The sequence below is a fragment of the Magallana gigas genome, chromosome 5 (genome assembly GCF_963853765.1).
Source record: "Magallana gigas chromosome 5, xbMagGiga1.1, whole genome shotgun sequence".
Classification (NCBI taxonomy): domain Eukaryota; kingdom Metazoa; phylum Mollusca; class Bivalvia; order Ostreida; family Ostreidae; genus Magallana; species Magallana gigas.
Window position 1 is genome coordinate 31,021,322 of NC_088857.1, and position 26,511 is coordinate 31,047,832.

At 35.7% G+C, this 26,511-nt stretch overlaps 1 protein-coding gene across 14 annotated transcripts in view; it reads right to left on the reverse strand.

Moving 5' to 3' along the window:
• Window positions 1-3,285: 3,285 nt before the first annotated feature.
• Window positions 3,286-26,511, reverse strand: part of LOC105338272 (thrombospondin type-1 domain-containing protein 7B) — an 81,176-nt gene continuing 57,950 nt past the window's right edge. For 11 of the 14 annotated variants that reach the window (XM_066084326.1, XM_034468040.2, XM_020071431.3 and 8 more), the window contains 17 exons: window positions 26,283-26,487; window positions 25,797-25,986; window positions 25,328-25,443; window positions 24,863-25,072; window positions 24,330-24,524; window positions 23,868-24,039; window positions 23,266-23,390; window positions 22,385-22,845; window positions 21,933-22,199; window positions 21,514-21,631; window positions 21,088-21,233; window positions 20,698-20,811; window positions 20,280-20,379; window positions 19,828-20,022; window positions 16,834-17,046; window positions 12,160-12,241; window positions 9,208-11,313 (listed from right to left, as the gene is read on the reverse strand). In XM_066084326.1, the coding sequence (XP_065940398.1) occupies window positions 9,786-11,313; window positions 12,160-12,241; window positions 16,834-17,046; window positions 19,828-20,022; window positions 20,280-20,379; window positions 20,698-20,811; window positions 21,088-21,233; window positions 21,514-21,631; window positions 21,933-22,199; window positions 22,385-22,845; window positions 23,266-23,390; window positions 23,868-24,039; window positions 24,330-24,524; window positions 24,863-25,072; window positions 25,328-25,443; window positions 25,797-25,986; window positions 26,283-26,487 (4,437 nt within the window). In that variant the 3' untranslated portion in view covers window positions 9,208-9,785. Of the gene's footprint in view, window positions 4,978-9,207; window positions 11,314-12,159; window positions 12,242-16,833; window positions 17,047-19,827; window positions 20,023-20,279; window positions 20,380-20,697; window positions 20,812-21,087; window positions 21,234-21,513; window positions 21,632-21,932; window positions 22,200-22,384; window positions 22,846-23,265; window positions 23,391-23,867; window positions 24,040-24,329; window positions 24,525-24,862; window positions 25,073-25,327; window positions 25,444-25,796; window positions 25,987-26,282; window positions 26,488-26,511 lie in introns of those variants that run through there. The other 3 variants (XM_011443312.4, XM_066084327.1, XM_011443313.4) reach the window with 3 other exon arrangements.

The window sequence follows — 26,511 nt, forward strand, 5'->3', positions numbered from 1 at the left end:
GAATGGTTTTGATGACTATTCACCAAGGGCAGATAGCATGGATACTATTTTAAATTAGATAAAAAGGCATGTTTATGCGGGCGCCTTCTAGTGATCAATTTGTCCGTCTGTCCATCCGAGATTGCTTGACTGGAGCATAGCTTCTCTCCCCTTGGCCCAATCTGGCTCATACCTCATCCACAGGGTTCCTTTGGTTGAAGGATGCGCAGTGACCTTGAACCATGTTTTTAGGTATAAGGTTAAGGTCATAGCAGAATTATGTATATAAAATCCTTGTCTGGGGCATATCTTTTTTCCCTTTGGTCCAATCTGGCTAATACTCGCAGAGTGTCTCGATGGTTAAACGATGTGCAGTGACCTTGCATGAAATTTCTAGGTAACGGGTGAAGATCATATCGGATCATGCAAAAATCCTTTTTTGAGAGCATATATACTTTCTACTAACCCCTATTTGGCTCAGACTTCACATTAGCAGAGCTTTTGAGTAAAGGGTGTGTAGTGACCTTGAACCTATTTTCAGTGAAAAGAAACTGTGAAGGTCATAGCAGAATTATATTTTTAAAAATCCTTGTCCGGAGTATATCTTCTCTCCCTTTGCTCCATTCAGCCTCATACTTCACCCACATGATGCCTTTGATCAAAATATATGCAATGACCTCGAATGATATTTGTAGATGAAGAGTCAAGGTCATATCAGAACACACAAAAATCCATATTTTAAGAGCATAGATATACTCTCCTTTTAGCCCCTATTTGGCTAATATTTTACCTTTACAGAGTTTATTGGTTAATGGCGTGCAGTGACCTTGAACCAAGTCTGTCAATGTGAAGGTCATAGCAGATCTTTTTAAAATTAGTTTTAGACAGTAGATTATTTTCCAAATATGCGTAATCTTGGTCAGATTGAACAAAAATGCATGTATGTTAGGGGGAATGAAATTGAATTAAAAGTTCTATGCCAGCTGGAAAAATTTCAAGTTAAAGGTCAAGGTCAAAGCAAAATTCTCTGAAATAACATAAGCGGGGCCCTATGAAATGTTCACCATTTCATTGTTGTCTGGTTCATAGTAATTTTACATAGAAAATATTCACAGAGGTACAGTAAAGTAAACTTTACATCGATAAGTTTCTGACAATTAATGACGCAACGAGCACACAGTACGAAAGGTCAACCCTTTGAAAAGCAGTGAAGCGGAAAAGTTGCTCAGAATTATGTTTTAAACAAAATTGATTTTTTACGTAAATTTTAATTTTGCATTCTGGGTTAAGAAAAATGTTAGTTCAAGGTAAAGTTAACTTGTACCTAAAATGAAGTCAAATTTGTTAAGTCGTACTTAAACACATTGTTTTTTTTGTTAAGTCAATCTTGAAATGGTTAAGGGTTTTTGGTTAAGTCGTGCTTAAAACCATTCGGATTATGTTAAGTTGTACCAAAAATCATTCGGTTTTTTTTTTTATCTTTTTGTACTTAGGTTTCTTTGTTACTAGATTAAGAACTCTGCTTCTTAGACGTACTTCTAGCGTTGCTTTCGACATTAGCGGAAAACCCACTCGTTGCTTTGCAACGAGCTTTGCTCTAGTTATTATTTTATTTTTTATTTTTTTCTGACTCCTTCTCAGGTTTTTATCTCAAAAAGTTTTCATCCGATTTCAATGAAATTTTCAGAGCTTTTGTAAAGTTACCGTGCCTCAAAGATGTTAAAGTTTCTGCATTTACGTCACTTCCGTTCAAATTTGGCGGCCATTTTTAAATCTAAAAAAAGTGATTTTGTCCGGAAGAAATCTCCGTAAACTTTAAAGATATTGCTTTGAAATTTTTACAGATGATAGATGTATCAATTTTTTAATGTACTGGGGGGTTTAAAATTTTATTCATCAATTTTGCTCAAAACCGGAAGTAGTTCCATTTTTTGAAAATTTTAATTTTTTGTAACAAAATAATACAATACCACAGTATTATAGAATTTGCCATGATGAATTTAAATCTTAAATCAGTTTCAACATCGGACGATGCATTGCAGAGATATTAGGGATTAAAAATCGATTTTTTTCGGAAATTTTGATTCCGCGTTCTAGGTTTAAAAAATAGCATAATGTTCAAAGTGAAATTAACTCGTGCCAAAAATAATTCGATTTTTTGTAAAGTCTTACTTTGACATGTTCGGATTTTTTTTGTTAGGTCGTTCTTGGAATCGTTAAGGTATTTATTAATTCGTACTCCGAATCATTCGGATTTTGTTAAGTCGTACCAAGAATTATTCGATTTTTAATTTTTTTTTTTAAGTTACCATTGTTATTGGTTTAAGAACTCTGCTTCTTGAAGGAACATCTAGCTTTACTCTCGACATTAACGGAAGACCCACTCGTTGCCTTGAAACGAGCTTTGCTCTAGTTTTTTAAAATTATTATTTTATTTTATTCTGACTCCTTCTCGGCTTTATATCTCAAAAAGTTTTTATCCGATTTCAATGAAATTCTCAGAGCTTTTGTAAAGTTACCGTGCCTTTGCAATGTTAAAGTTTTATCATTTATGTCACTTCCGTTCAAATTTAACGGCCATTTTTAATTTTTATGAAAGTGATTTTGTCCGGAGGAAATATCCATAAACTTTAAAGATATCGCTTTGAAATTTTTACCGATGATAGATGTATCAATTTTATGGTGTACTGGGGGGTTTAAAATTTTATTCATCAATTTTGCTCCAAAACGGAAGTAGTTCCAATTTTTGGAAAATTTCATTCTTTTTTAACAAAATAAAACAATACTACAGTGTTATAGAATTTGCCATGGTGAATTCAAATCACTTTGCGCGTTCGACATTTACGGAAGACCCACTCGTTGCTTTGCTCTAGTTTTTAATTATTTTTTTTTTAATTTTTTTTTAACCATGTTTTAATTTTCTTTATAGATTCATTAAGGAAGGTACACCACCATCTGAGATATTACCGGTATGATAGTGTTTACAACATCTGGATACTATTTTACAGGCAAATACCGGTATTTCCTAGAAATGAGTAAACATAACTATTCAACGTGTTTAAATTAAATGATTCAGCTAGATCAAATTGCTTATACATGTACTAATAGTGAAACTATAAAACGGTTTTTGTAAGGAGGATTCGGATACAGGACGGCATAGAATTTCAGGCTTGGTGGATTCGGTGAAGAAGTTAAAAATGTGATTATGTAACGCCGAGAAGCATACAAACATGCTTCCAAAATAATTCCTCAATTGAACTGGAATGTTTGAAAACTCCAAATTTGTTAAAAATAAAAAGCTGACACTTTGTCTATTAGATAGAATTTATTAACAAAATCTCAGATAAAATCAATAAAAAGTTATCATTCTGACACAACAGAAGGGAAGGAATGATACGAACTGTTTCCAAACTATATAATATTTATACTGATTAATAAAACCCACATATACGCATAACAAAACGCCGTGATGCCTCGCGCTAGCATCACAACATTAATGGCTACTGATGACTGTACAGAGACACTCTATTTACACCAGGTTTCTGGAATTTGTCAATCAAACAAAACTGGGGGTATGATACCAGCGGTTTCTATAAAATCTATGTTTTCTCTAATGAGTCCCCCCTCTCTAATTTACTATCCTAGAATAATTCCAAATATGGAACCCCGAGGGGTTATAAATGAGCAGTGTAAGGAGACGCCAAGGCGGACCTGAATGTAAACATACATCACGCCTGTCTCAGATGTCAGAAATCTCATAGCTTGCTTTTGCACACATCGCATGGTGGGAATTCGTGCAGCGGATGTTGATCACAAAAGAGGAAGCTCGCAAGGGAATTATGGGAATGGAAAATTGGGAACAACAACGGAGATTTGATACGAGCCTTTGTACAATGTCATGGAAACATTGCTGACGAATTAATGCATCTTCGTATGAGTAATTACAATAATAAAACAAAAAATAAAATAAAACCACACACGGTAGAAAAAATGTCATGGATACCTCGTAGTGCAAAATCAACAACTTGAAAGCTTATTATGAAATGACCAATACGTATGTTTTACAATGCTGATGTGTTTCTTTCATCATTTACAAAACCAGACACTCTAAATACCATACATCCATATCTGAACCAGTATTCAATGCAGTCGCACACTCAGTCATTTATATTTAATCAATATGTACACAAATCGTTAAACTTTCAAATAAATTAACAAAACATGAAAAACATTGGCTATCAAAAAATGACATCTATATACACGTGTATTCTGAATATGATAAAAATCATGATATAACTGATATATAACTTTAATAATGAGCACTTCAAAACATAGTTAAAAATAATTCATAAAACAATCAACTTAAACAATGATAATTTCTATCATTAAAAGCCCAATAAATACAACATTTTCTACTTTAATCAAAACTACAAATATTACTCAATGCAAACATATTGTAACCTTTTCAGAAAAGAAAAACTACACTTTAATCAATAAAATACAATTATAACTCATCTTTTCTAAGTTATCGTCACAAATCAAAAAATATTATCAACAGCAAAAAATAAAATAAAGACAAGTATGTCACAAGTCCATTCTTGTTAGTGGCAATATCACAGGAATAATGCAGAGACGCATGTTATATTTAGTCTTTGAAAATGTTTGCAAACCAAACTCTTTTCCACCTGTCCACAGACAGCCAATCAAATCTCACGACACTTTTACTTCTCTCAAACTTCTGCTAGCAGAAGAAGAGACGAACCAATCAAATTAATGGAACGTCGACCAATGAATATGGAGATATCTCAGACATCTTTTTGGTTGTCGTCATCAATGGAATACGTGACGACGACAGCCGACTTTCGGTTGAGGTCATTGGGGTCAGAGAGATGGCTGCGCGTGTCCAGTTTATCGTTGGTCACCGTCAGGGTGTCCATTGATCCGCACCTCTTGATCATCATCCGCCTCATGCTAGCTCTCTCCTTTATTACTGACCGACTAAAAAATAAAGAAAAATCAAAAGATCTGATCGATTAAAAATAAAGTAAAATAAATAAAATGAGCATCTAACGAAGGGTTGTTATATCATTAATTTCAAGATTCATTGTTCAAAATAAGTACCGTTGTTTTATTTTGATCATGATAAAAATATCAAGACAAACCTCAGTTTTATTTAAAAATAAGGTAACAAGAGCGCCAGAAATGATATAACTTGATACATCGTGCATTTATTAGATACCAAGATTACAATTAATGGGTGATTCAATTTGTTAAAACGTTACACCATCAGAGATACAGTCATCAAAATGATCCTCCTACAAAAAAACAAGTGCATTTGGACATTTAAAAAAATCCTATGCGTAATTTATGACGTACGGTAGATATCTGGCGCTAGAAATAATTAAAATATCTTGAGAGTCGGTTTACATCTATAAACATAATCAATTTTAAAAAGAATAATAAAGTTTAAAATCAGTTCGAAAGACTAGAATACAAGTAGCCTGAAATATAATCTTGCAGGTCCAAAATCTGTAAGTTAATAGAATCGATCAGAAGAAAGCGCCGACTGAGAGATTGGAATATCCAAACTGTCATGTACTTTCTATATAAATCACCTGTATGTCTACTCTCATCTATTTCATGAAAGTAGACAGATAAATTTAAGAAGGGAAATTGTCCTTGAGGGCATTTAGCACGCTTCCAAATCTTTGGAAGATTAGCCAAAGATACATGAATGCGTTACATTGGTATAATATTTTATATGCTAGTAATTTTCCATTTATTGACCATTCGCCTTATATCTTATGAATACCGGCATTAAAAATTACTTGTACATACGGTGAATCTCTCTAAAACGTAAGTGTAAACTTTGACTTTAGAAATTCATTTTGTTGTTTTGGGCCATTTCAAGAAATTTTCTTTTCATTAAATAAAAACACTGAATAAATAGTAGAATTTTATACATTTGTTTACATTAATTCTTACGTTAGAGGACTTTATAAATGTATAGATTTCTGTTTTAAGACATCTTATTATCTAACATTAAGACTGTTTTTAGTTAAAACAGGTTTCCAACTGTCAAAGGAACGCGTTCATTGATAGTGGTTACTGGAAGGTGGCGCTACACCGGAAATTGAAATAGCATCCATCGAGGGGAAAAAACTCCAATAAGGTATTACAATACACTAGGAAGATGTCTCTTTGTTGATGTCTACTTACGGTATATCGGAATAATAATCGAATCAGAGTAATTTAATTGAGAAAATGTTAAGTACAAGAATTTAAGTAAAAGCCGATGTTTTGTTACAAGGAATCGAATACTGTATAGTAAATAAAACATGAGCGATCTATCCGCTATGGATGGCCTGGAACCACTGGGAGCTAAAATCCTTGTCCTTTCTATTGAGAGCAATGAATACTTTATACAGTCACTTCAAACAGTGAAAAGATTCGTTGAAGATACGTCATACGGTTTTTATTCATTAACTAATGCATGAAGTTAAACCGCGTCGTATAGACGCATGCAATCAAAGAATAGTCGGGAAACACTGTTTTTTGTTTTTTTCATAAATCTTGATCGAATGACTGGTGTCTCCTGCCAATGGTGTGAGATCAAAACGTACTCCAATTGTTAATTCTCACTCCGATATAGGCAGCCGAGGCTGTGTAAAATCCTACAGATGAATCAACCTAGATAAGATGAGGGAAAATTCTGACTATAATTAAAGGAGGGGTGTATTCAGGGTCCGGTAACAAAATATGAATTTAATAAATCTCATTTAATGTAGGAGGTGTCAGCGCATGAGACATATCACTGGCATAGTATTACCTTCACAAGAAATGATTCGATTAGTTCGATATTGGTAATGGGTCCCCAGTTAGAATGAAAAAGTCGTCACGACTTCAAATCCCAGTGTATTTCAGTTTGATACACTCATATTGCACATGAAAATCGCCAATTTGATAGTTAAGCCATACACTGAGAAGTTAATAATGTGGGAGCCCGGTTTCCATCATCACGGTCTTAACCTTTTCCAATGCCATCTCCTTTCACAATAAAGAGCTTTCTATCGGATTACTATCGCAGACGATTTCCTTTCTAATTATTGCTTGTACATGATGTGCCTGTTGTTTGTTTCCTGTTTTTTTTGTGTGGCCCTATTCAGACATCTCATCAATCTATGGAAGATAATCTAACCTCTTATCGCCTATACTCAGACGTTTATTTCAATAAAATTTAAACATTATAATGATTGCAGTTAGTTTCCAAAGACAGCGCAAACATGTACTACCCACATCAGAAAATGTCCACGAAACTTTCACATGTCAAATTCACAGGTTCGTTCATATCAATATTAAAGAAATAAGGTTTGAGCTAATATGAAAATGGTTCATGCTTTACAGAAACGAAACTGACATAAAAAGTAAACTTAAGCATTTGTCGTTTTGTAGCAATATGGTGAATACATCCAAAAAGATGTATTCTTCTATATAGAGATTCTATAAGGTTAACTAAGGTCAAAAATCAGGTAAACGTGAAAGTTCAAGGTCACAGTTAAAAAAAAGACAACTTTGATCTCGCGACCTAGTATCAGTATTTTAGTTTCTGTGAAAATTATTCATTAAAAAATATAAAAGAGATAGCGATGTCACTGTTATAGGGAGGGTCGAGGAAGAAAAACTGCGATATATACTGTACGAGTTACTTTCACAAACACGAATTCTTTGAAAGTGAGTAAAACTAGGTGATGGACGAAAATACAGAGGCATAAAAAGACAGAAGGGCAGAACTCTTTGTGGGTGTGGGCATACTATACAATTTATTATATACGTATATTTCAGCATGTTCTATTGATGTCGTAATACTGCAATCTAGAAATCAAAAGAAGAAGCCGTTCCTCTAATGTAATAAGCCATACAGGGGCATAGCTTGTTCCACTGCTTCCATATGTTAATATACCAGACATTATACTCATGAAAAACCATTTTTTTTTGTTATAAAACATGCATTATTGTATTAAACTATAGAGGGACCATTACTGTACCCCAGTCACCCGATTAATATGTCTCTTATCAATGTTGTATTTCAGGTTTGTTTTTGTATTTCACTGAACTAATTACATGTAATAAGGAGGCTGGGAGGTCAACAAATTACATACCTTCAATTTATAGATATGAATTTTTAAAGTTATATTAAAACAATAATTTTGTTGTAAAATTTTAACATTTCTATACTGTAAACCAATTTTTATTCGCGGCGACTTTATTTCGCGATTCACTGGTTCGCGACAACTAATGTTCGCGACCAAACCTTATCCAGACCTGTATTGTTATAAAAACTATAGACACAGGATTGGTTCGCGGCGAGAAATATGCGCAACGACAAGGCTCTCGCACACCTCGCAAAAATTTCTCGCACGCAAATAAAAGTTGGTTTACAGTATATATTTTTGCAGAGCTTATATCACTGTATCAATATACGTGTAGTATAAAATTGGTAATGAAAACCAATCTCTCTTTATTGATTTAAATCCATTGCCCTCTCCATCTGGTCAAAGGGAAACTTCTACACTGAACCACAAGTTTCGTATTCTAAGATTTAATAAAAGCGAAATGAATTGTATAGTCATGTGAAATCAAACCAAAGACTTTCACATTTCTAGCAGAGGCTTTCAATCTGTTGTCGATTAAGAATACTGTTTAGTTAAAAAATTCACCAATTTTAGAATATTTTTTTTTTCTAATCTCGTGGCACTACATTTTAGGGTGCAGGTTAAAATGCAAATTACAATTCGAATTTCCCTAAACTGAATTAATTCAAGATAATTAAAGTTCTGTTTCAAAACAAGCCGATAAGTTTCTGCAGTTTAAGATACTAAAAGACAAGGATACTTAAAGACAGGGACAGCCATTGCCATTGAATGTTAATGGAGGTCTGCTGTCCTACCCTAGACTGATAAGATATAACTATCCCCTAAATTAAGGTTCTGTCCTTATCTCTACGCTGCATGATTAACTCACAAGTCCAAATTATTGCTACTGCACTATTCATTATCCGAGGCACATATTGTCTTCTTTTGTAGAGCCAATAAGTCACAATGTATTGACTGCATTCTAAAGAAATCTGCATTTTCATTGATGGAGTAAGGCTTATTAAGTTTCTAGTGAATAAACCTGAATTTTCATCCTCATAATAGTTCCTGGTGAATGAATTCAAAATACGAATAATTTGTCACAAATCATAATTTACTTCACTAGCTATTATTAGCATACCAGCAGTCTTAATACTGTGCTTCAAGTGTTCCACAGACACGCTCAGCAACACAGGATTTTTTTTTATACATTTACATACATAGGCTGATATGATGCAGGTAATATACAGATGATTAAATAATTACAATCATATTGCAACGATTCTAACACTGACAAAAAACACATACAAGTGAGTATCATGCAGAAATGAAGATTGTAATACTGTCATTGCAATAATAAAAAAAAAAGAATCATAAATACACATGCGGGTTTTACATATATTTTAGACACAATAACTTAGTTAAATAGTCCATACTGAATATGTTAGGCAAATGAGATCTTGCTTAATATCAATTCTCAGAACAAAAATGCAAGGTTTTCTCCTAACACGTTTTAAAAATTCAAATCATTCTTAAATGAACACAACCATGCTTTATTGAAAATGTTCACAAAGTGCAAGATCATTTAATTGTATTTAATTCACAAATGGGGCTTGTAGGGAAAATAAAACCCAACCTTGCCCAAACCAGAACTGCAAACAGGGTCTACAGGTTTCAAACAGGTGTAGTTTTTTTGTGACTAGAATTCTGGGATTTGACTTCTCTAGGGGAACTAGTCTGTAAAGGTCTCTTGCTTTTCTTGGACGAACCTCGATTACCTTGAGTGACGTTGTCACTCGCGGAGGGTGGGCCCACTGGGCTCACAGAATTGCACACTGGGGAACTTGGGTCATGTGACCAATCACCTGACAGGTCAGGAATCACATTGGAGTTATGATCACTTTCAGTGGGGTCTTTCCCGTCTATCTTTTTCTGTCTTGATAGTCTGTCTCTTCTGTGAGATGTATTATCACTTTGCTTCAATCTTTCAGGCTGAGTCAATATTGCTTCGTTGCCAATGTCAGAAGTGCTAGGCACAAACACACAGAAACCTTCTTTTGAGTCCACAGAATCCCCATCCTCTGCTGAAGGCAACAACTGCTCGAATTCTGCTTGCTCTTGTAAATTCCCTAAAAAGACCTCTGAAATTTCTCCAACATAGTTGCCTGATGCCTCCAAAAATGGGGAATTAACATCAGACTCTGGCAGATGATCTTCTGCAGCAGTTATCTCTTCATGCTGAAGAAATTCTTCTCCCCTCTGATTCAAATTTTCATTTGATGTGTTCAAAGAATTCATTTTTTCCAAATAATCATCCATACTTCCCTCAACAGGAAACCCATTGGAACTTGGGAAGGCTTGAGTCTCTCTCGAGTCTTGATAAGTCAGAGGGGCTGGTCTTCTACCTGTGTTCCCCATCTCTTCTGCAGAACTCTGTGTTGATGTCTGTGTAGAGCTGTGTTTAGCATATTTTCCATGTTCACTAAATTTTGCAGCTCTTTTCTTAAGTATCTTGTCTTTTTTGACTGAAGGTGAATTTGTGCCTGAGCAAGCACCCTGTGAGTTAGAGGTGGGTATAGAAATGGCAGAGTCCGACTGACTTCGTTTCACCTGTGACTTGGTTGAGTCTGGACTAGAAGTCTCTGTATCTAAGGAATCACCTAAATAGTTGTCGGTTTTGTCCTGGGGGAGAGTGATCACTTTAGAAGATCGATGACTCTCAGCATCAGACATACTCACCGCCATGTAGTAACTGGGGGTGTGTACAAGATTACTAATTTCATTGAACTCCGTTTCCATAGATTCATCTCTCAAGGAATTTCCCTCGTGACCAATCAGACGCATGTTCTCAAGAGGCATTTTAACCCTGGTCTCGTTAATAGTTTCATGCACATGCACAGAATAAGAATTTTTAGTCATGCAAGGAATTAAGCAGGAGAGAGCATCAGCAAGACGGTTAGCCAAGCCTTTACGATTCCAGGATTGAACGTATGGACCTACATCATCTGCTACCCGAATCTCCGTCCTGCCATTACTGGTTGTTACCATGGTTTCCACAGGAACAGGAATCTGACTGCAGACATTACAGTTCTCATTTCCTTGGCGAGATAGTCTAGTGGCGGTGTCCGTACTCTCTATGCCTATGGACTTTTTCTCCTCTTTTGGCTCACCATGAGGACGTGGCCCATTTTTAAAGAAATCGCTGTGCATAAAAAGAAAAAAATGTACGACAAATTGACAACATGTAGAAAATATAAATTACTGGGTGTACCAATCCATTTAATTCAAATTCTGATGTTACAATGATTTTCATCCATAAAAAATAAAACCAACCTAATAACCGATTGTATAGTGAACCAAAATAAAATATGGTATTGGCTTTTGATCTTCAACTGGTGTGAATATTGATAATACTAAAATTTCACCTGGATTTTTCCCAACATCCAGTTTTTTTAATGATGCCAAAAAAAACACGCAGCACTGTCAAACACAGCTAATCAAGAGCCTTGAAGATTTTTTTTTTGGATCAAGGAATGATTTAACAGATAATATACCGGTAATCGTTGCTTGAAATGTCCTTGATTTTCATCCCCAGTGTCTGACAGATGGAGACAAAATTTATCATGCTGCAACAACTTTAGGTTTAATGACTTATGCAATGTGCAGCCACATAAAGCCTTAGCTTGATTTCAATAAGTAAGAGATTCAATGAGTCACAAGACAAGAGACTATGTGATGACTTTGGTATGAATCTCAGGAAACTGGATTTATGATAGGAATAATTTTTTATTAACCATGTAGGTACTTTGCTTTTAGTATGGTTTGGTACACCTCAGTATTTTAAATCAAAATTGAATTAATAGGAAAATATTGAAAGAAGACACTAATCTAATACATTATTCAAATAAATTTTTTGAAGATAAGCATCAGAAATTACTTTTGATAGGAAGCTACAATGTGAGCAAATAATAACAACAAATCTGCGAAATGAAACTTATGAATTAGAGAGAGCGAGAGAGCGTTGTAGTACATGAGACAACAGTGTTACCTCATGTGGTACAGGGCCAGAGCCACAAACACGATGAACAGAGTCCCTGCCGCCACCACCGCATACATCCAGTAGTTAGTCTCTGTAACAAACAAATAAAATTATGAATAATATCGTAAAACAACTTTTATTCGCATGTGGAAAATTTTTTGCGATGTTCGTGAAAGCCTCGTCATTGTGAATATTTGTCGCTGTGAACCAGTCCTCAAATATCTTTAGTAATATATTTTTCAGATAATCTACATTTAAATTGCAAAAATTAATCGCTGCAAACCAATTTTTCTTTTGTAACTCCAAATAAAGTAGTCGTGAATAAAAAATGATTTCCAGTAATGTATCGCCAGTAGAAAGCAAGGAGTTTTACAGTAAAATACAGTTACAGCGAACACACTTAAAACAATTTCATGCTTACAGTGAGGTCATTTTCATTCTCCTAATCTTAAAATTGCTCGTCAAACTTTTTGGATAAACAAATTACAGTTATATTTGAATTAAATTTCGCTCTAAGTCTGGCCTTTTGCTTTAATACCCCAGTCACACATTCACGGATTAAATGCCGGATTAGCTACGGAAGTGATCCGGAATCATTCGTGGCAATATGTATTGACCCATGGCTTTTCTGTCTGTTAACGTATCCAACGTAGCAATACTTGTATAGCTGCGACAATTTTTGAACATGTTCAAAATTCCACTACGGATGAAACCACCGTAGTACTTCCTTAGAAAAACTCACTAAACCGATTTAGAACGTAGAAGTCCATTTTAACTCCGTATAAATCCGTAGGTATCAATTTGTATCCATTCCGTAGTGCATCCGTACTAACTCCGTATCATTAGATTTTCCGGTGTCAACCGTGGAAAATATTCCGTAGTACCGTGGAGTTGATCCGTGAATGTGTGACTGAGGCATAACCTTGTTTTACTGTACATCATATTCTTTACATAACATTTAATTATAGCATTTACATTTTTAGTAAAATAATCTTTTTTCCCCATTTAATATTTCAATCCCCCCCCCCCAACAACCTGTGTGTGTGGGGGGGGGGGGGGAATGAAGAAAAAACAAGTAAATGAAAAAAAAAATACATGGATTATCCACAAAGAAAATACTTGTAAGGGAACAAAAATTTATAGATTCTCCACTGACTACATATATAACGATTAGTACCAGATGGTGGATTTTTATGTAGGAGTATAGGTACACGGTTACTGAACATTACTGCTAGTATTTTTATCCCATTTTGGCACCATATGCTACTTTTCTGAAGACGACTCGGAAACAACAGCTTAACTGATGATGTTTTGATCACCTTGCACTTTCAGTGAATAAACATATCAACATAAAAAAGCATTGCTCTAGCTTTGCTTCAAGGTAACATATTGTACACTGCAATGATATATTGTCTGGGAGAGACAATGAAAACAATGCCATGCGATTGTTTGTTGTGTTCATTAACTTGCGTCTCAACTCGCTGAAAAATCATTAAACAGTATTGCTTTTCCAGAATAATCTATTAATGTCTCATCTATATGCTCCAAAAAAAGAGATGATATAAAATTATAAAGATAATAAAATCAGACTGATGCAACGCGATTTTGGTAAAATACAAGAGGCCCATGGGCCACATCGCTCACCTGAACAGCAGTTCCTTGTAACATTACATTTCGTAGCATATGCTTTTTCTATTTTAAACATTGAACCCCTTTCTGGGGACCCAGTTATGGTCCGAGGTTTATGGTTGGCTTGAACAACATAAATAGTAACATAGGAATTAAAATGTGTAGCACTGCGGTGGGACCGCACGTACACAACCTGAAAAAGAAGAGAAGAGTTCCACTTCAAGAGGAATAACTCTCAGACTATACAGAACATCAAGAAAGATAACTCTTGGTTCCACTACATTAGAGTTTACACAATTTGAGGATCCTTGCAAAGTAATCTCACAAACTGTAGCATTATAGTTCTCGAGAAAAAACTTTTTAAAAACATTTTCAATATATCTTTCTATGTTAAACTTTGAACCCCTCTTGGGGCCACAGTATTAGTCCAGTGCTAAAGTTTTAATTATTTGGAATCTACATTATTTAAGGATGCTTGCATAGTTACCTCACAAGCTGAAGCATTATATTTCCCTAGAAAAAGATTTTTCAACATTTTCCCTCTATATTTCTATGCTAATTTAAACTTTGAACACCTCTTGGGGCCCCAGTATTAGATTGAGGTCACGGCTTTTTTAATTTCGAATCTACACTATTTAAAGGTGCTTACGTAGTTATCTGACAAATTGATGCATTGTAGTTCTAAAAAAGAAGATTTTTAAACATTTTCCATATATACCGGTACTTCTACATTTAACTTTAAACCCATCTTGGGTCCCTAGTATTAGTCCAAGGGTCACTATTTTAAAACTGTCGAACCTTCATTATCCAAGGTTGTATGCATGATAGTAATCTCACAAATTGAAGCATTGTAGTTCTCGAGAAGAAGATTTTTTAACATGTTACCTTTATATTTCTATAATAAACTTTGACCCCATCTTGGGGCCCCAGTATTGGTCTGGGGTCACGATTTTACCAATTAGGAATCTACATAAGCGAAGGATGCATGCATAGAAATTCCACAAACTAAAACATTGTAGTTCTTGAGAAGAAAATTTTGAAACTTTTCCTTTATGTTTTTTAAAATGTTTAAATTTTGAACCCCTCTTGGTGCCCATCAATTGTCCGGGAGTTACAATTTTTGGAATCTACATTATTTAAGGATGTACATGTATGCATAGTAATATCCAAAACAGTTGCACTATAGTTCTTGAGAAGAAGATTTTAAAACATTTTCCTATATATGTTAAAATCTAAACCCCTACTGGGGCCCCAATTTTTGTTCGGGGGTCACGATTTTTACAATCTTCACTATATATACAACCTTTTGTGTATGTATTGGCATTTTTGGTGAAGTGGTTCTTGAGAAGAAAATTTTTAAACATTTTTCATAAGTAGTTCTATGTTAAACTTTGAACCCCGCCTGGGGCCCCAGTTTTGGTCTGAGGGTCAGGATTTTTACAATTTAGAATCTTCATTATACATACAAGCTTTTGTGTAAATATTGGCATTTCTAGAGCAGTGGTTCTTGAGAAGAAGATTTTTTAAACATTTTCCATATGTAGTTCTATGTTAAACTATGAACCCCACCTAGGGCCCCAGTTTTGGTCCGAGGGTCACAATTTTTATAATTTAGAATCTTCACTATATATACAAGCTTTTGTGTAAATATTGGCATTTCTGGTGCAGTGGTTCTTGAGAAGAAGATTTTTAAAACATTTTCCTATGTATTTCTATGTTATACTTTGAACCCCGCCTGGGGCCCCAGTTTTGGTCCGAGGGTCACGATTTTTACAATTTAGAATCTTCACTATATATACAAGCTTTTGTGTAAATATTGGCATTTCTGGTGCAGTGGTTCTTGAGAAGAAGATTTTTTAAACATTTTCCTATGTATTTCTATGTTAAACTTTGAACCCCGCCTGGGGCCCCAGTTTTGGTCCGAGGGTCACGATTTTTATAATTTAGAATCTTCACTATATATACAAGTTTTTTGTGTAAATATTGGCATTTCTGGTGCAGTGGTTCTTGAGAAGAAGATTTTTTAAACATTTTCCATATGTAGTTCTATGTTAAACTTTGAACCCCGCCTGGGGCCCCCGTTTTGGTCCGAGGGTCACAATTTTTACAATTTAGAATCTTCACTATATATACAAGCTTTTGTGTAAATATTGGCATTTCTGGTGCAGTGGTTCTTGAGTAGAAGATTTTTTAAACATTTTCCTATGTATTTCTATGTTAAACTTTGAACCCCACCTGGGGCCCCAGTTTTGGTCTGAGGGTCACAATTTTTACAATTTAGAATCTTCACTATATATACAAGCTTTTGTGTAAATATTGGCATTTCTGGTGCAGTGGTTCTTGAGTAGAAGATTTTTTAAACATTTTCCTATGTATTTCTATGTTAAACTTTGAACCCCGCCTGGGGCCCCAGTTTTGGTCTGAGGGTCACAATTTTTACAATTTAGAATCTTCACTATATATACAAGCTTTTGTGTAAATATTGGCATTTCTGGTGCAGTGGTTCTTGAGAAGAAGATTTTTAAAGACATGCACCCTATACTTACTGTTTCGCAATTATCTCCCTTTTGAAAAGGGCTGTGCCCTTTATTTTAACAATTTATAATCCCCTTTCCATAAGGATGCTTTGTACCAAATTTGGTTAAATTTGGCCCAGTAGTTTTTGAGAAGAAGTTGAAAATGTGAAAAGTTTACAGACGGACGGACAGACAGACAGACGGACGGACGGACGACGGACAACGGGTGATCAGAAAAGCTCACTTGAACCTTTGGTTCAGGTGAGCTAAAAATGATAAAAGTGGCCACATTTGTACATTTATATGTACAGTTATCATTTGAATCTCAAATTTTAAAACCCACAACAAAATAGTTTGAAAGGAATTGCTATATACATGTACAAACATCAATCATCAATTCCTCTAAAGCTACATGTATGTTGTAATGTACTGGGTCTATAACTATATTTCCATCATCATTTTCGCTACAAGCAATTTGTATCGCTACTAGCTAAATTAACCAATAACTGATGTGATAAGGGTGTTATGCTCTCGTTACCTATTTCCTCCTCCGAGTCCTTTTTCTGTGCCCCCACACTCAGCGTGCTGTTCTGTTCTACACATCTCACCACCTGTCCCATGATATCGGTCAGTGCCACAAAGTCCGCCTCGCACCCACAGGTATTGGTGTCATTACAGACCATGTGGTCCCCATTACATGGGGGGTCACAGGACAGAACCGACGAGGGGTGGACGGAACCATGACAGGCCTCTGTAAGAGAAGGTTCACAATGCAACTCCCAAGTTTTTGATAATTTATAAATAAATAGATATTGATATAGCTAAATGTAAAAATATAACTGAAAAATTATGTATTATTTTTTTTAAATGCTTGAGTTTTTTATGTTTCCGAAAATAAGTAAAAATACCCGAAGATTTACCAGTGTACATACATGTATAAAAGATTTACCAGTGTATATAGAGATTTATAAGAAATACATGTATATAAAGCAAGTAGGGTTTTTAATTACTATTCCAGTCTATTCTTTAGTCTGAGAAACCAGACCAAGCATTTAATAAAGGGTATCACAGTATATATGTGTTCACGTGTCCTTAATTACAAACCAAAAGAACTTTATTTTTAATAATACATTTATTCATAAATTGACTATTGCCTTGATAAAGCCCCAGAATTTTCGTCTGAGCTCTTTAAGTAAAATTGACATGCCTCATAGAGAGGTATAATTCCTTGTTTTCATCCAGTACAGAAGGAATATTATATTGCAAAAATTTCTTATAACTCCCGGGACATTTATTAAGTCAGAAAAGTATTTTCACATTGTTAGTAATTTTCATAAATAAATCTTGAGAAAATAAAAACCCCAATAATGATAAAAAGTCATTCTTACCCTTACTCATTATGGCTACAATCCTTGAAACTACATAGTCATAACCCTTTTATACCAGCTAATCACAAGGACACTCAAGTCTCTGAACACCATTAGTCAAACCGACTAATAAAACCCCGCAGCCCAACAAAACTGCAGCTGGATACCTAGGTTTTATGTTGCATCCGTATCAAAGACCTAATGAACGAACCATCCAACGAACACCGCGATATCCAACAAGAGCTGGGAATTCCATATAAAGAAGAGAAACCACCTTCTTAACAGATCAATGAAAACAAGCCATTATCTATATTGCCTTCGCTCCAAGGGAAGCAGGGAAGTGGTGGCCGCAATCGTATCACTGAAGGGACCGACTGTCTTGTGTGGAAACATAATTAAACTGTGATGTATCTAAAAAATATCAGCTGAACCATCTGTTGGACTGTCACAATTGATTAATCAAGTGAACTCTTTTGGGTGAACCTCCACCTCCTTCATCAAGTCCCAACAACAAAAAAAAAATTCTGATAAAATCTTGAAAAGAAAATATTCAAAGAGGTTTACCATGCATCCTTCTTTGGGCAATAATTATCCTTAGAATCAAATTACACTTATTTAAAACATTTAAAAATTTAAAGATGGATGTCATGTATCCATATTGATCATAAAATTTGTCAGCTGCAACATCTGCACATTATAAAAAAGAGAAATAAAAAGAAAATTCATACAGTACATGTGAAATTGAATTTAACTGATCAATATGGTATGAAGATCCAAACTGTCAAATACTCTAACTTTGTACTCCATGGAAAATTGACAGACTTCATGGCTTTCAAACTCCTATAGTAATTCAAGCTTGTACAATGTTAAACATGCAAAAAAAAAAAACAACCCAAAAACTGAGAGCCTCAAAGGACAACACCACTGTCTCTGTTAATTTGTCACTGAGTGGGTGAAAAATGTCCCTGACAAGACGTGCTCTAGATCCAATCTACAACGAGGTTAATCAAATCAGTGACAAGTTGAAAAAGGGAACTTATTTGATCACTACCAATTACGCCATCAAACGAATTCCATTGTTAAAACCTGTGCCAAAAAAAAAGGACCAGAACCTGACAATAATTCTTTTTTAATAGTGCCTATTTTATGTTCAGGTTCTTTACCCCAGGTTTTGCATAGGCATGAGCTTTTACTTCCCCTAGATGTTCAAGATAAATGATGACCTTCTGAATCATTAATTTCCCTGCATGCTTAAGACTTCCTTCCTGTAAATTATTTTTAATCCAGTAAAAAAAAGTATCCAAGAGAATGGCTGATCATCAGTCTTGCATTGTTACTGAAAGCACTTGGAACCAAAAATCAATAGAACTTCAAATGTTTCTATGAAAGGGTAAAAAGCTTTTAGAACCTTTTTGAAAGAAAAGCTTCAATTTTAGTTTCTCTTAAAATTAACAGCATAGCAATAAAAAAAATGTATAGAGAAAAAAACCCCACATTTTAAAATCTCATATGTCAAGATTTGCAGACAGGCAAGTTCTCCTTCTTTACCATAATGGATGTTATTTTCCTAGTGTGTGGGCATACGGCGCAAGTAGATTTTCTCGCACAAAATAAGTGATCATTCACAGTCTTTTGGGGAAAAATTGACCCAAGGCCATCAAATGGCAACCAGAAGTCCAATAAAATGACACTTGTAATGCATTATGGAATCAGAATTACGACCGCAGTATATAAAAACTGGATACCAAAACCAATACAATACATTATTGATACTCTCACTCGATAAAAGGGAAACAACTCTGTCTACCAGCATTCCAGAGTGCTTAATCATCGGAGGATGTTGGATTACTGGTCAACAAGACTCAACTTATCATAATTTGGTTTTGTTTATAAAGTGAGTTCAACAACATTATTGTTGTTGGTACAGGTATATTATTATTTTTTTATAATTATTTTTATTACAAGATTTGCAATGGGGAATAACTTAATTTTCATATCTTAATTTAAAACTAAGGTTCCCCTATTCAATAAGGCAATAGAACTAATCAATGGAGCAGCATTAACTTAATGCAGTAGTGTCTGAGAACCAACATATTTCTTCTTTTTGTTTTTTGGCCTTAGGTAGACTTTTACAACGAAGACTCATTTGTTCACTTCAGCCTTACCCTTGTTTACTCTTAATCCATCTGAGGTCTGACAGGATACCTCTCTTTTGCCATTAGTCCAAGGGGAGGCCACCCAAGAAAAACTGGTACAATCTGTGGCTGGGCAAATCTTTGTTTCCCATAGCTTGTCATTACAAGGAATCAGACCTTGGGAAATGATGGCTCGGGACCTGCTGGTTTTACCCTGGGTTGCCCCTGTAAGAATGAATGTTGTTTTAAAATATCTATTTGTTTACCCAAGATGTTAAAACAGGTATATGCATCAGTCAAGAATTTTAAAATAAAATATAGCCGGCAGGGGTTATATTTCATTTCAAGAATTATCTTCCTTTTAATTGTGAAAAAAAAAATTGAGAGGGGTAATAACTCAAAATTCATCAACAAACATTATTTTCTATGGACTTCTTATAAAAAAAAAAACAACTCTGAAATTTGAATGGCCTTATACTGACCTATAGCAAAATCAGCACAGTTGACAAAGCACTTGCTCCACTCAGACCATTCAGTCAGGACACAGTCCCAGGGGCAGAGGACTTCACATTTCTGTTCTGTCTATCAAATAATGAAAAAAACCACCATACTTTACTTTGAACAATAGAACATAATACATGTATACTGAAAACAATTCAAATTTGTGGCGGCTAATTTTCATTGATTTCCAGTCTTGGTTCATGGGCATGATCTTTATGAATATCCAAAATTTTGTGGCAATGTGGTTTTAAAAGATTGAAATTCATGGGTAAGGGATACCCACAAAAATTAAGCCAACCCCAAAAAATAATGACTACACTGTAATGCTTACTACTAAGAAGGAAGAACATTCATTGTATGGTCTTATATTGATGCTTGTATCGAGATGAATATATTTACCTTCAGTACAAGTATATCAAGGTCGGGAGGACACTTCTCGGGGTCTGCGGGCAGTCCATCATCCCCCAAACAGGAAACATTCCTCGTCTGAATGCCAGCACCACACATGTTTTTCTTTTTAAAAAAAAGACATTAAATATAAAATAACATATCTTGTATTTGAACAGTACAAGTTTTTTAATCAAGGTGTCAATATGTTAAGAAAATGTAGGGTTTAAAATTAAGTTTAGAAGAAAGCTTCTTTCAACAACAATCCCCCCCCCCAAAAAAAAACAACAACAAAAAACCAATATCAATGACATTGTCTTAAGCTAGATTTATGGTTTGATAATGCTTTATGGGTCTTGAAAATTACACAGATTTCCCTAGCACGCTGATTCATAGACTGACCTGAGGCATACAGGGGGACCAGTCAGAGATGGTCCAGCGGTAGCATCCCTTTGGGTAGCAGGGCTTTGTCTGGACCAGATCCGAGGGACATTTACGGCCATTTCCTGTGTACTGTTCCACAACCACTCGTTCCCTGGTACTCTCTCCTACATAAATCAAAACCAATACGTATACAGTAAAACATCGTTAAAGCAAACAAGCTTAAAAAATTTCACACTTGAAGGTAAGTCAGTTTCATTCCTCCTATTCCTTAAACATATTACATTAGTATGAACTTAGCATGTTTTACTGTGCTCATCACTGAGTTAAACTGTGTCTGAAATATACTCTCTAAATATTTTGCCAGAAATCACTACCGACGAGAGTGCATGAAAATTTGTCTGTAAAAAAAACTATCACCAAGTAGTAAGGGAATCAACTACAAACCTATTCCACAAGTCTGACTACATGAGGACCATTCCGTCCAATCAGAGACGAGGCAGTCCACATCACATGGCACCTCGCAGTCATTCGTCCTCTTACCATGCTCAGGGGGACCGATGATCTACATTGGATGAATACACAAAATAATATCTTAGCTTAGAGTAAACTGTGTTGTAGGAAAGGCCAATGCCTCAGAAAAAAAACAATTCACTTAGCATATTTTCTGTTAAAATGAAACAATGAACTGAATTTTCAATAAGTTAGCGTAAATCTGAGTAAGCACATTTCTTAACATGTATATTCAAATGCACCAGCAATGTATTTGATTTAACTAAAGCTGTTTTCTGCCAAAAAAAAAAATGAAAAAGGATTATACAGCCAAATATGACATCTTATAGCATTGACTGCCTGTACTGTTATACCTGAGTACAGATGCGGTCATCCACATCCACCTCGTTGTGGGTCCGACACATAGGGAACCTCTCCTGGAGGCCCCTACCACACTCCTCGTTACCATTGTTGATCAGACACGAGGTCCAGGGCATCCAGGACCAGTGGTAGTCCACACAGTTAATGTCCTTGATACAGTCCCTGTAGTCCTCAGTCTCCACACAGCGAGGGTGGTACCTGCTAGCATGCCGCATGATTTTACGAGTACGAGTCTGTTTTTGGTATCCGTTTGAGCATGGCTGTGTGGAGAAATAAAACAATATCTAAATCTAAGATTTTAATAATTTGGCTTTGAAAGACACAGTTCTTGCCAACACAGATCAACATATGAAATCTGATGGATTTTATCCTGTTTAATACATTGAATGATGATACAGTGAGTGTAATAAGCTTGATACAACAAGCTTACATAAGAAGGGCTTACCCTTGGACATTCTGTCCACTCAGTCCAATCTGACATCACGCACTCCCCGACACACGCCAATCGACACTGCTGCTCACTGTGCGGCTTGACCTGGCCGGCACAGTTGTCTTCTGTAGTGATTCCTGTGGTGTCGCCATTGACATTGACAATCACACAGTTGACCACCCTCCTCTGGGTCCCATCCCCACACGTGCGACTGTTGCTGTCACACATGCTCCACTCATAGGCCTTCCATATGTACTGAGAGCACTCGGGGTGGCAGAGTCGAGTTTGAGTCTCCGTCTGTGTGCTGTCTAGACTTGGACATTGTCGCCCTCCAGCGGAGTTGAGCTGCTCGATGTAGCGAGATCTTTTCTGGATGCCTGGTCGACATTTTGATGGACATTTTGACCATTCACTCCACAGTGCCATTTTACAGTCGTTAGGACAAGGTATATTGCAATGCTTGACTTCCAAACTCACTGAAAATAAATACACACCATTAACTCTAATTTTCTCCATTTATCTACTCTACTTAATTTTTAAACTGTAGGATAAAAAGTGGCAAGGTCACTGATTGTTGCACAAACTTTGTCTTCCAATACTGCAGTTTCCTTATTTTACACAAGTACTTAATTCCGAGATTCAACCATTTTCCATCAAATCGTGAGAACATAGAATAGCGAATGCCAAATTTTTATCATTGTTGCATCTAGTTTACATATGTCCGAAAAATAAAAACGAGATTTAAAAATTCGCGAGAAGTGCTTTTCGTGATTTTACATGGATATTTTTTTCTCGTGTTTAATAAGGAATCTACAGAATATGTCAAGTTCAGAAATCAACTGGGTTATACAAAAAGAAGTTTTTCGCATAAAGAGAATAAAGAAGTTAATGGTTACCTGCTTCTGAGCACCGCCTGATACTGGCGGCTGCTGATCTGGACTGACATGCCACGTAACGGATTTTTTGTCCCCATCCACACACTTTTCCTTCACCCTTAGATGGCGCTGGATTATCTCTCTTTCTATAATGAAAAATATTGAGGACTCATTATATCTCATTTCAAAGAATTAAACAGACCTTTTTATAAATAACAAAAACCAACCTTGAGAGTAATTAAAATAAATGTAAATTAATATCTCATTTAGATATTTTGTTTATATTTCTAGGATATTCAAATCATCAAATCAAAGAAAACATCATAGAATCTTCTTCAAAATCCTGAGCCAGTCTCTTAAATAAGCATTTAATATGAATAATGCATTATGAATTCTCAAATTGTTTGCTAAATGATCAAAATTGAATAGAAATGTTAACATCAATTCATATCAAAGACAATATAAACTCACATAATATAATGAGAGTGTCATAAAGTACACAACAAAGTTACCAAAATTCTTTGCAAATCCTTTTTTTTCTTCAAAATTCAAATGCCATGTAGAGTATTCTACGTGAATCAAAAGAAACGGAAATTAATTATAGAAATATGAACAAAACATACGATGAGGTGGATATTGGTCGGAGGAGTCCCGACGATTCCTTTGGTGGGTCCAGGATACACTGGGAGAATTCCCCTCCCAGTTCCTCCTTAATCAGGTCACAGTGGCAGATATCTGGCTCATATCGGGGGTACTTGATCATGTCACTGCATTCTGGGGGTGGATTGCTACCAACTATAAACAGAAAATTCACAACTTTTTAAATACATTTCAAAGCTCTACAAATAAAACCCATCATATTTTTAATATATGGTTGTATAAATGCTGTGAAGAAGTATTATGTATACATGGTTAAAACTGGAATACAATCATTATATGACTCAATATATACAAAAGTTTGGTGATTTAATATATTGAGCCTGTGTGCAACTGAGTTTAGAGTTCTTCTTATTTGCTTTGATGTATAAGAAAATTCTCCGCTTTGTAGTTCTCTTTTTGCATGTTTCTCTTGATATTTGACTTACTTTTTGAACTTCTTTGCCGGAATCGCTTACTGCCGCACCCCTGCAAACACTTTGACCAGGGCGTCCAATCAGTGAACAGACACTCGTCCTCACAGGCGATGTAGCAGGGCTCGGCAACCACCGGCATCTGTCCCACACTGGTCAGACAGTTGTTTATAGGACTCACTGAGCCATCATTCAGCAGGCAGGTCACATCTAAACGGACATACAATTATTATCAATTTAATCATTAATGAAACATTCCATCCCCCCCCCACACACTTATATAGGGAGAGGAGATTTCTATATCAAAATGTCATGATTCAAAAAAAGTACTGAAATATTACATATATTAAAGAAATTTTAAATGGCAACTTTAAAAGACAAAAAAATTAATTTTTTGTGTATAAACTGTATATGCCAACATTTCTAAGAGGTGTAAATTTGTAGAAAAAAAAAAAGGTTCCACAAAATCATAATGAAATGAAAATCATCTGCGTTCAAATGATGATTCCATACAATTAAAACTCGAGACAATGAGAATGATTGCTTACTCCTGGCTTTGAGCCCACGACCACACTTCTCCTTCCTGTGTAGGATACACTCGCTCCAGTCCGTCACATTCCACTGGTACTGGTTACAGACCGGCAGGTCAAAGCACACCTTGACCTCCTTCAGCAGGCTGGGACACAGCACCCCACCGTTCTTAGGGTGTACCTCGATGTAACGACGACGGCTCTTTGACGGATTGGAAAGCGTGTTGGCTAAAATTGCAAGGCTTCATACCATCAAATGTTTTACCAACCTTTTTGTGGTCAAAATAAGTGGATGTGAATTTGACATATTACTGGGGGTATGTTTTTGCATGGTTTGATGTATTTTGAGATTACATATTTTTAAAAGGTTAAGTTTGAAATCTTGAACATAAGTTTTGTTTATTAATCTTAGGTTTCACTTGGGATTGCTATACATGTAGTAATGTTGCTGGAAAACCTCATTTACAGTCTGGACTGACTTACCTGAAGTACAGGTGGCAGAACATTCAGACCAAGCCGACCATGTAGAGACGTTACAATTCTCAGGACAAGGCTCTGTGCAAACCTCTTTGACTGGAGGCTTCACCTCCAACGCACACCTTATAAAGGTAGAGGAAAATTAAAACTATAAAACAGTGACAGTTTTCAATTAAAAATAAAAGGGTCGTTGAAAAGACTTCATCATATAATGTTGCAATTTTAAAATTTATTTAATAATTGTTTTGAAATTAAGTTACTACAATTATGTTTTTTTTTTCGACCTCATTTTTCCTCATCCCATACTTTCGGGTAAGCGAGTCAACAGTTATAAAAACAAGGCTATTTCTAAATAAATATATTTTTGGGGGGGCAAAGCTAAAAACAGGTAAAATCATATATTGAATGTGATGTGGTGAAATTAACACTTTCCAAAAATATCCCAGTCTTCCAAAGTCTCAAGTAATGCACTCACTTGACCTCAGACACTGATGTCAGGTTGCTGTAACAGTGGACGATCCTATTCCTCTCCCCCCTACCACAACCCTTGATGGGGTTGTCCAGCAAACAGGGCCCCCAGGGCTCGGGCTGCCACGTGTAGGTGTCACACTCAATCACAGTCGGGCACTCTCCTTGTTCCCTTAGTGTGGCCTGACAGTTACTCACTGTAAAACACAGAATTCATCATTGGAAGAATTCAGCATCCCCAACTCCTGTAAAAGGCTTATTTTTGAAAGTGAATTGCTCTGTTTGTTCGTGGTAAATCCCCCCTCCCCCGAAAAAGTGGTAATGAATAAAATCTGGTATGGAGTACCCATTATATGTACCGGTATAATAAAAAAAAAAAACCAAAAAACAAAACAAAAACTAATAACATTTTACACATATATTATCAATATCATTCTGCTCTACATCAAAAACTGTTTTAGCCACTTAAGTGCTGAATAAGAAGAACATAGACCTTGTCCGGCAGCCTTGGCCAGTATGGTCCTGGTGCGGTGTTTGAGCGTGGGTCTGGGGAAGATGTTGTTCTGACAGATCCTCGGACACTCAGACCATTCCGTCCACTCAGACAGCACGCAGTCATCAGCACAGGACACCACACACTGTACCTGGGTGGGGGGCTGCTGCTTCAGTTCCGAGCACCTGCTGTCAACCACACTCGTCTGTCAAGGTCAAAGTACAACAAA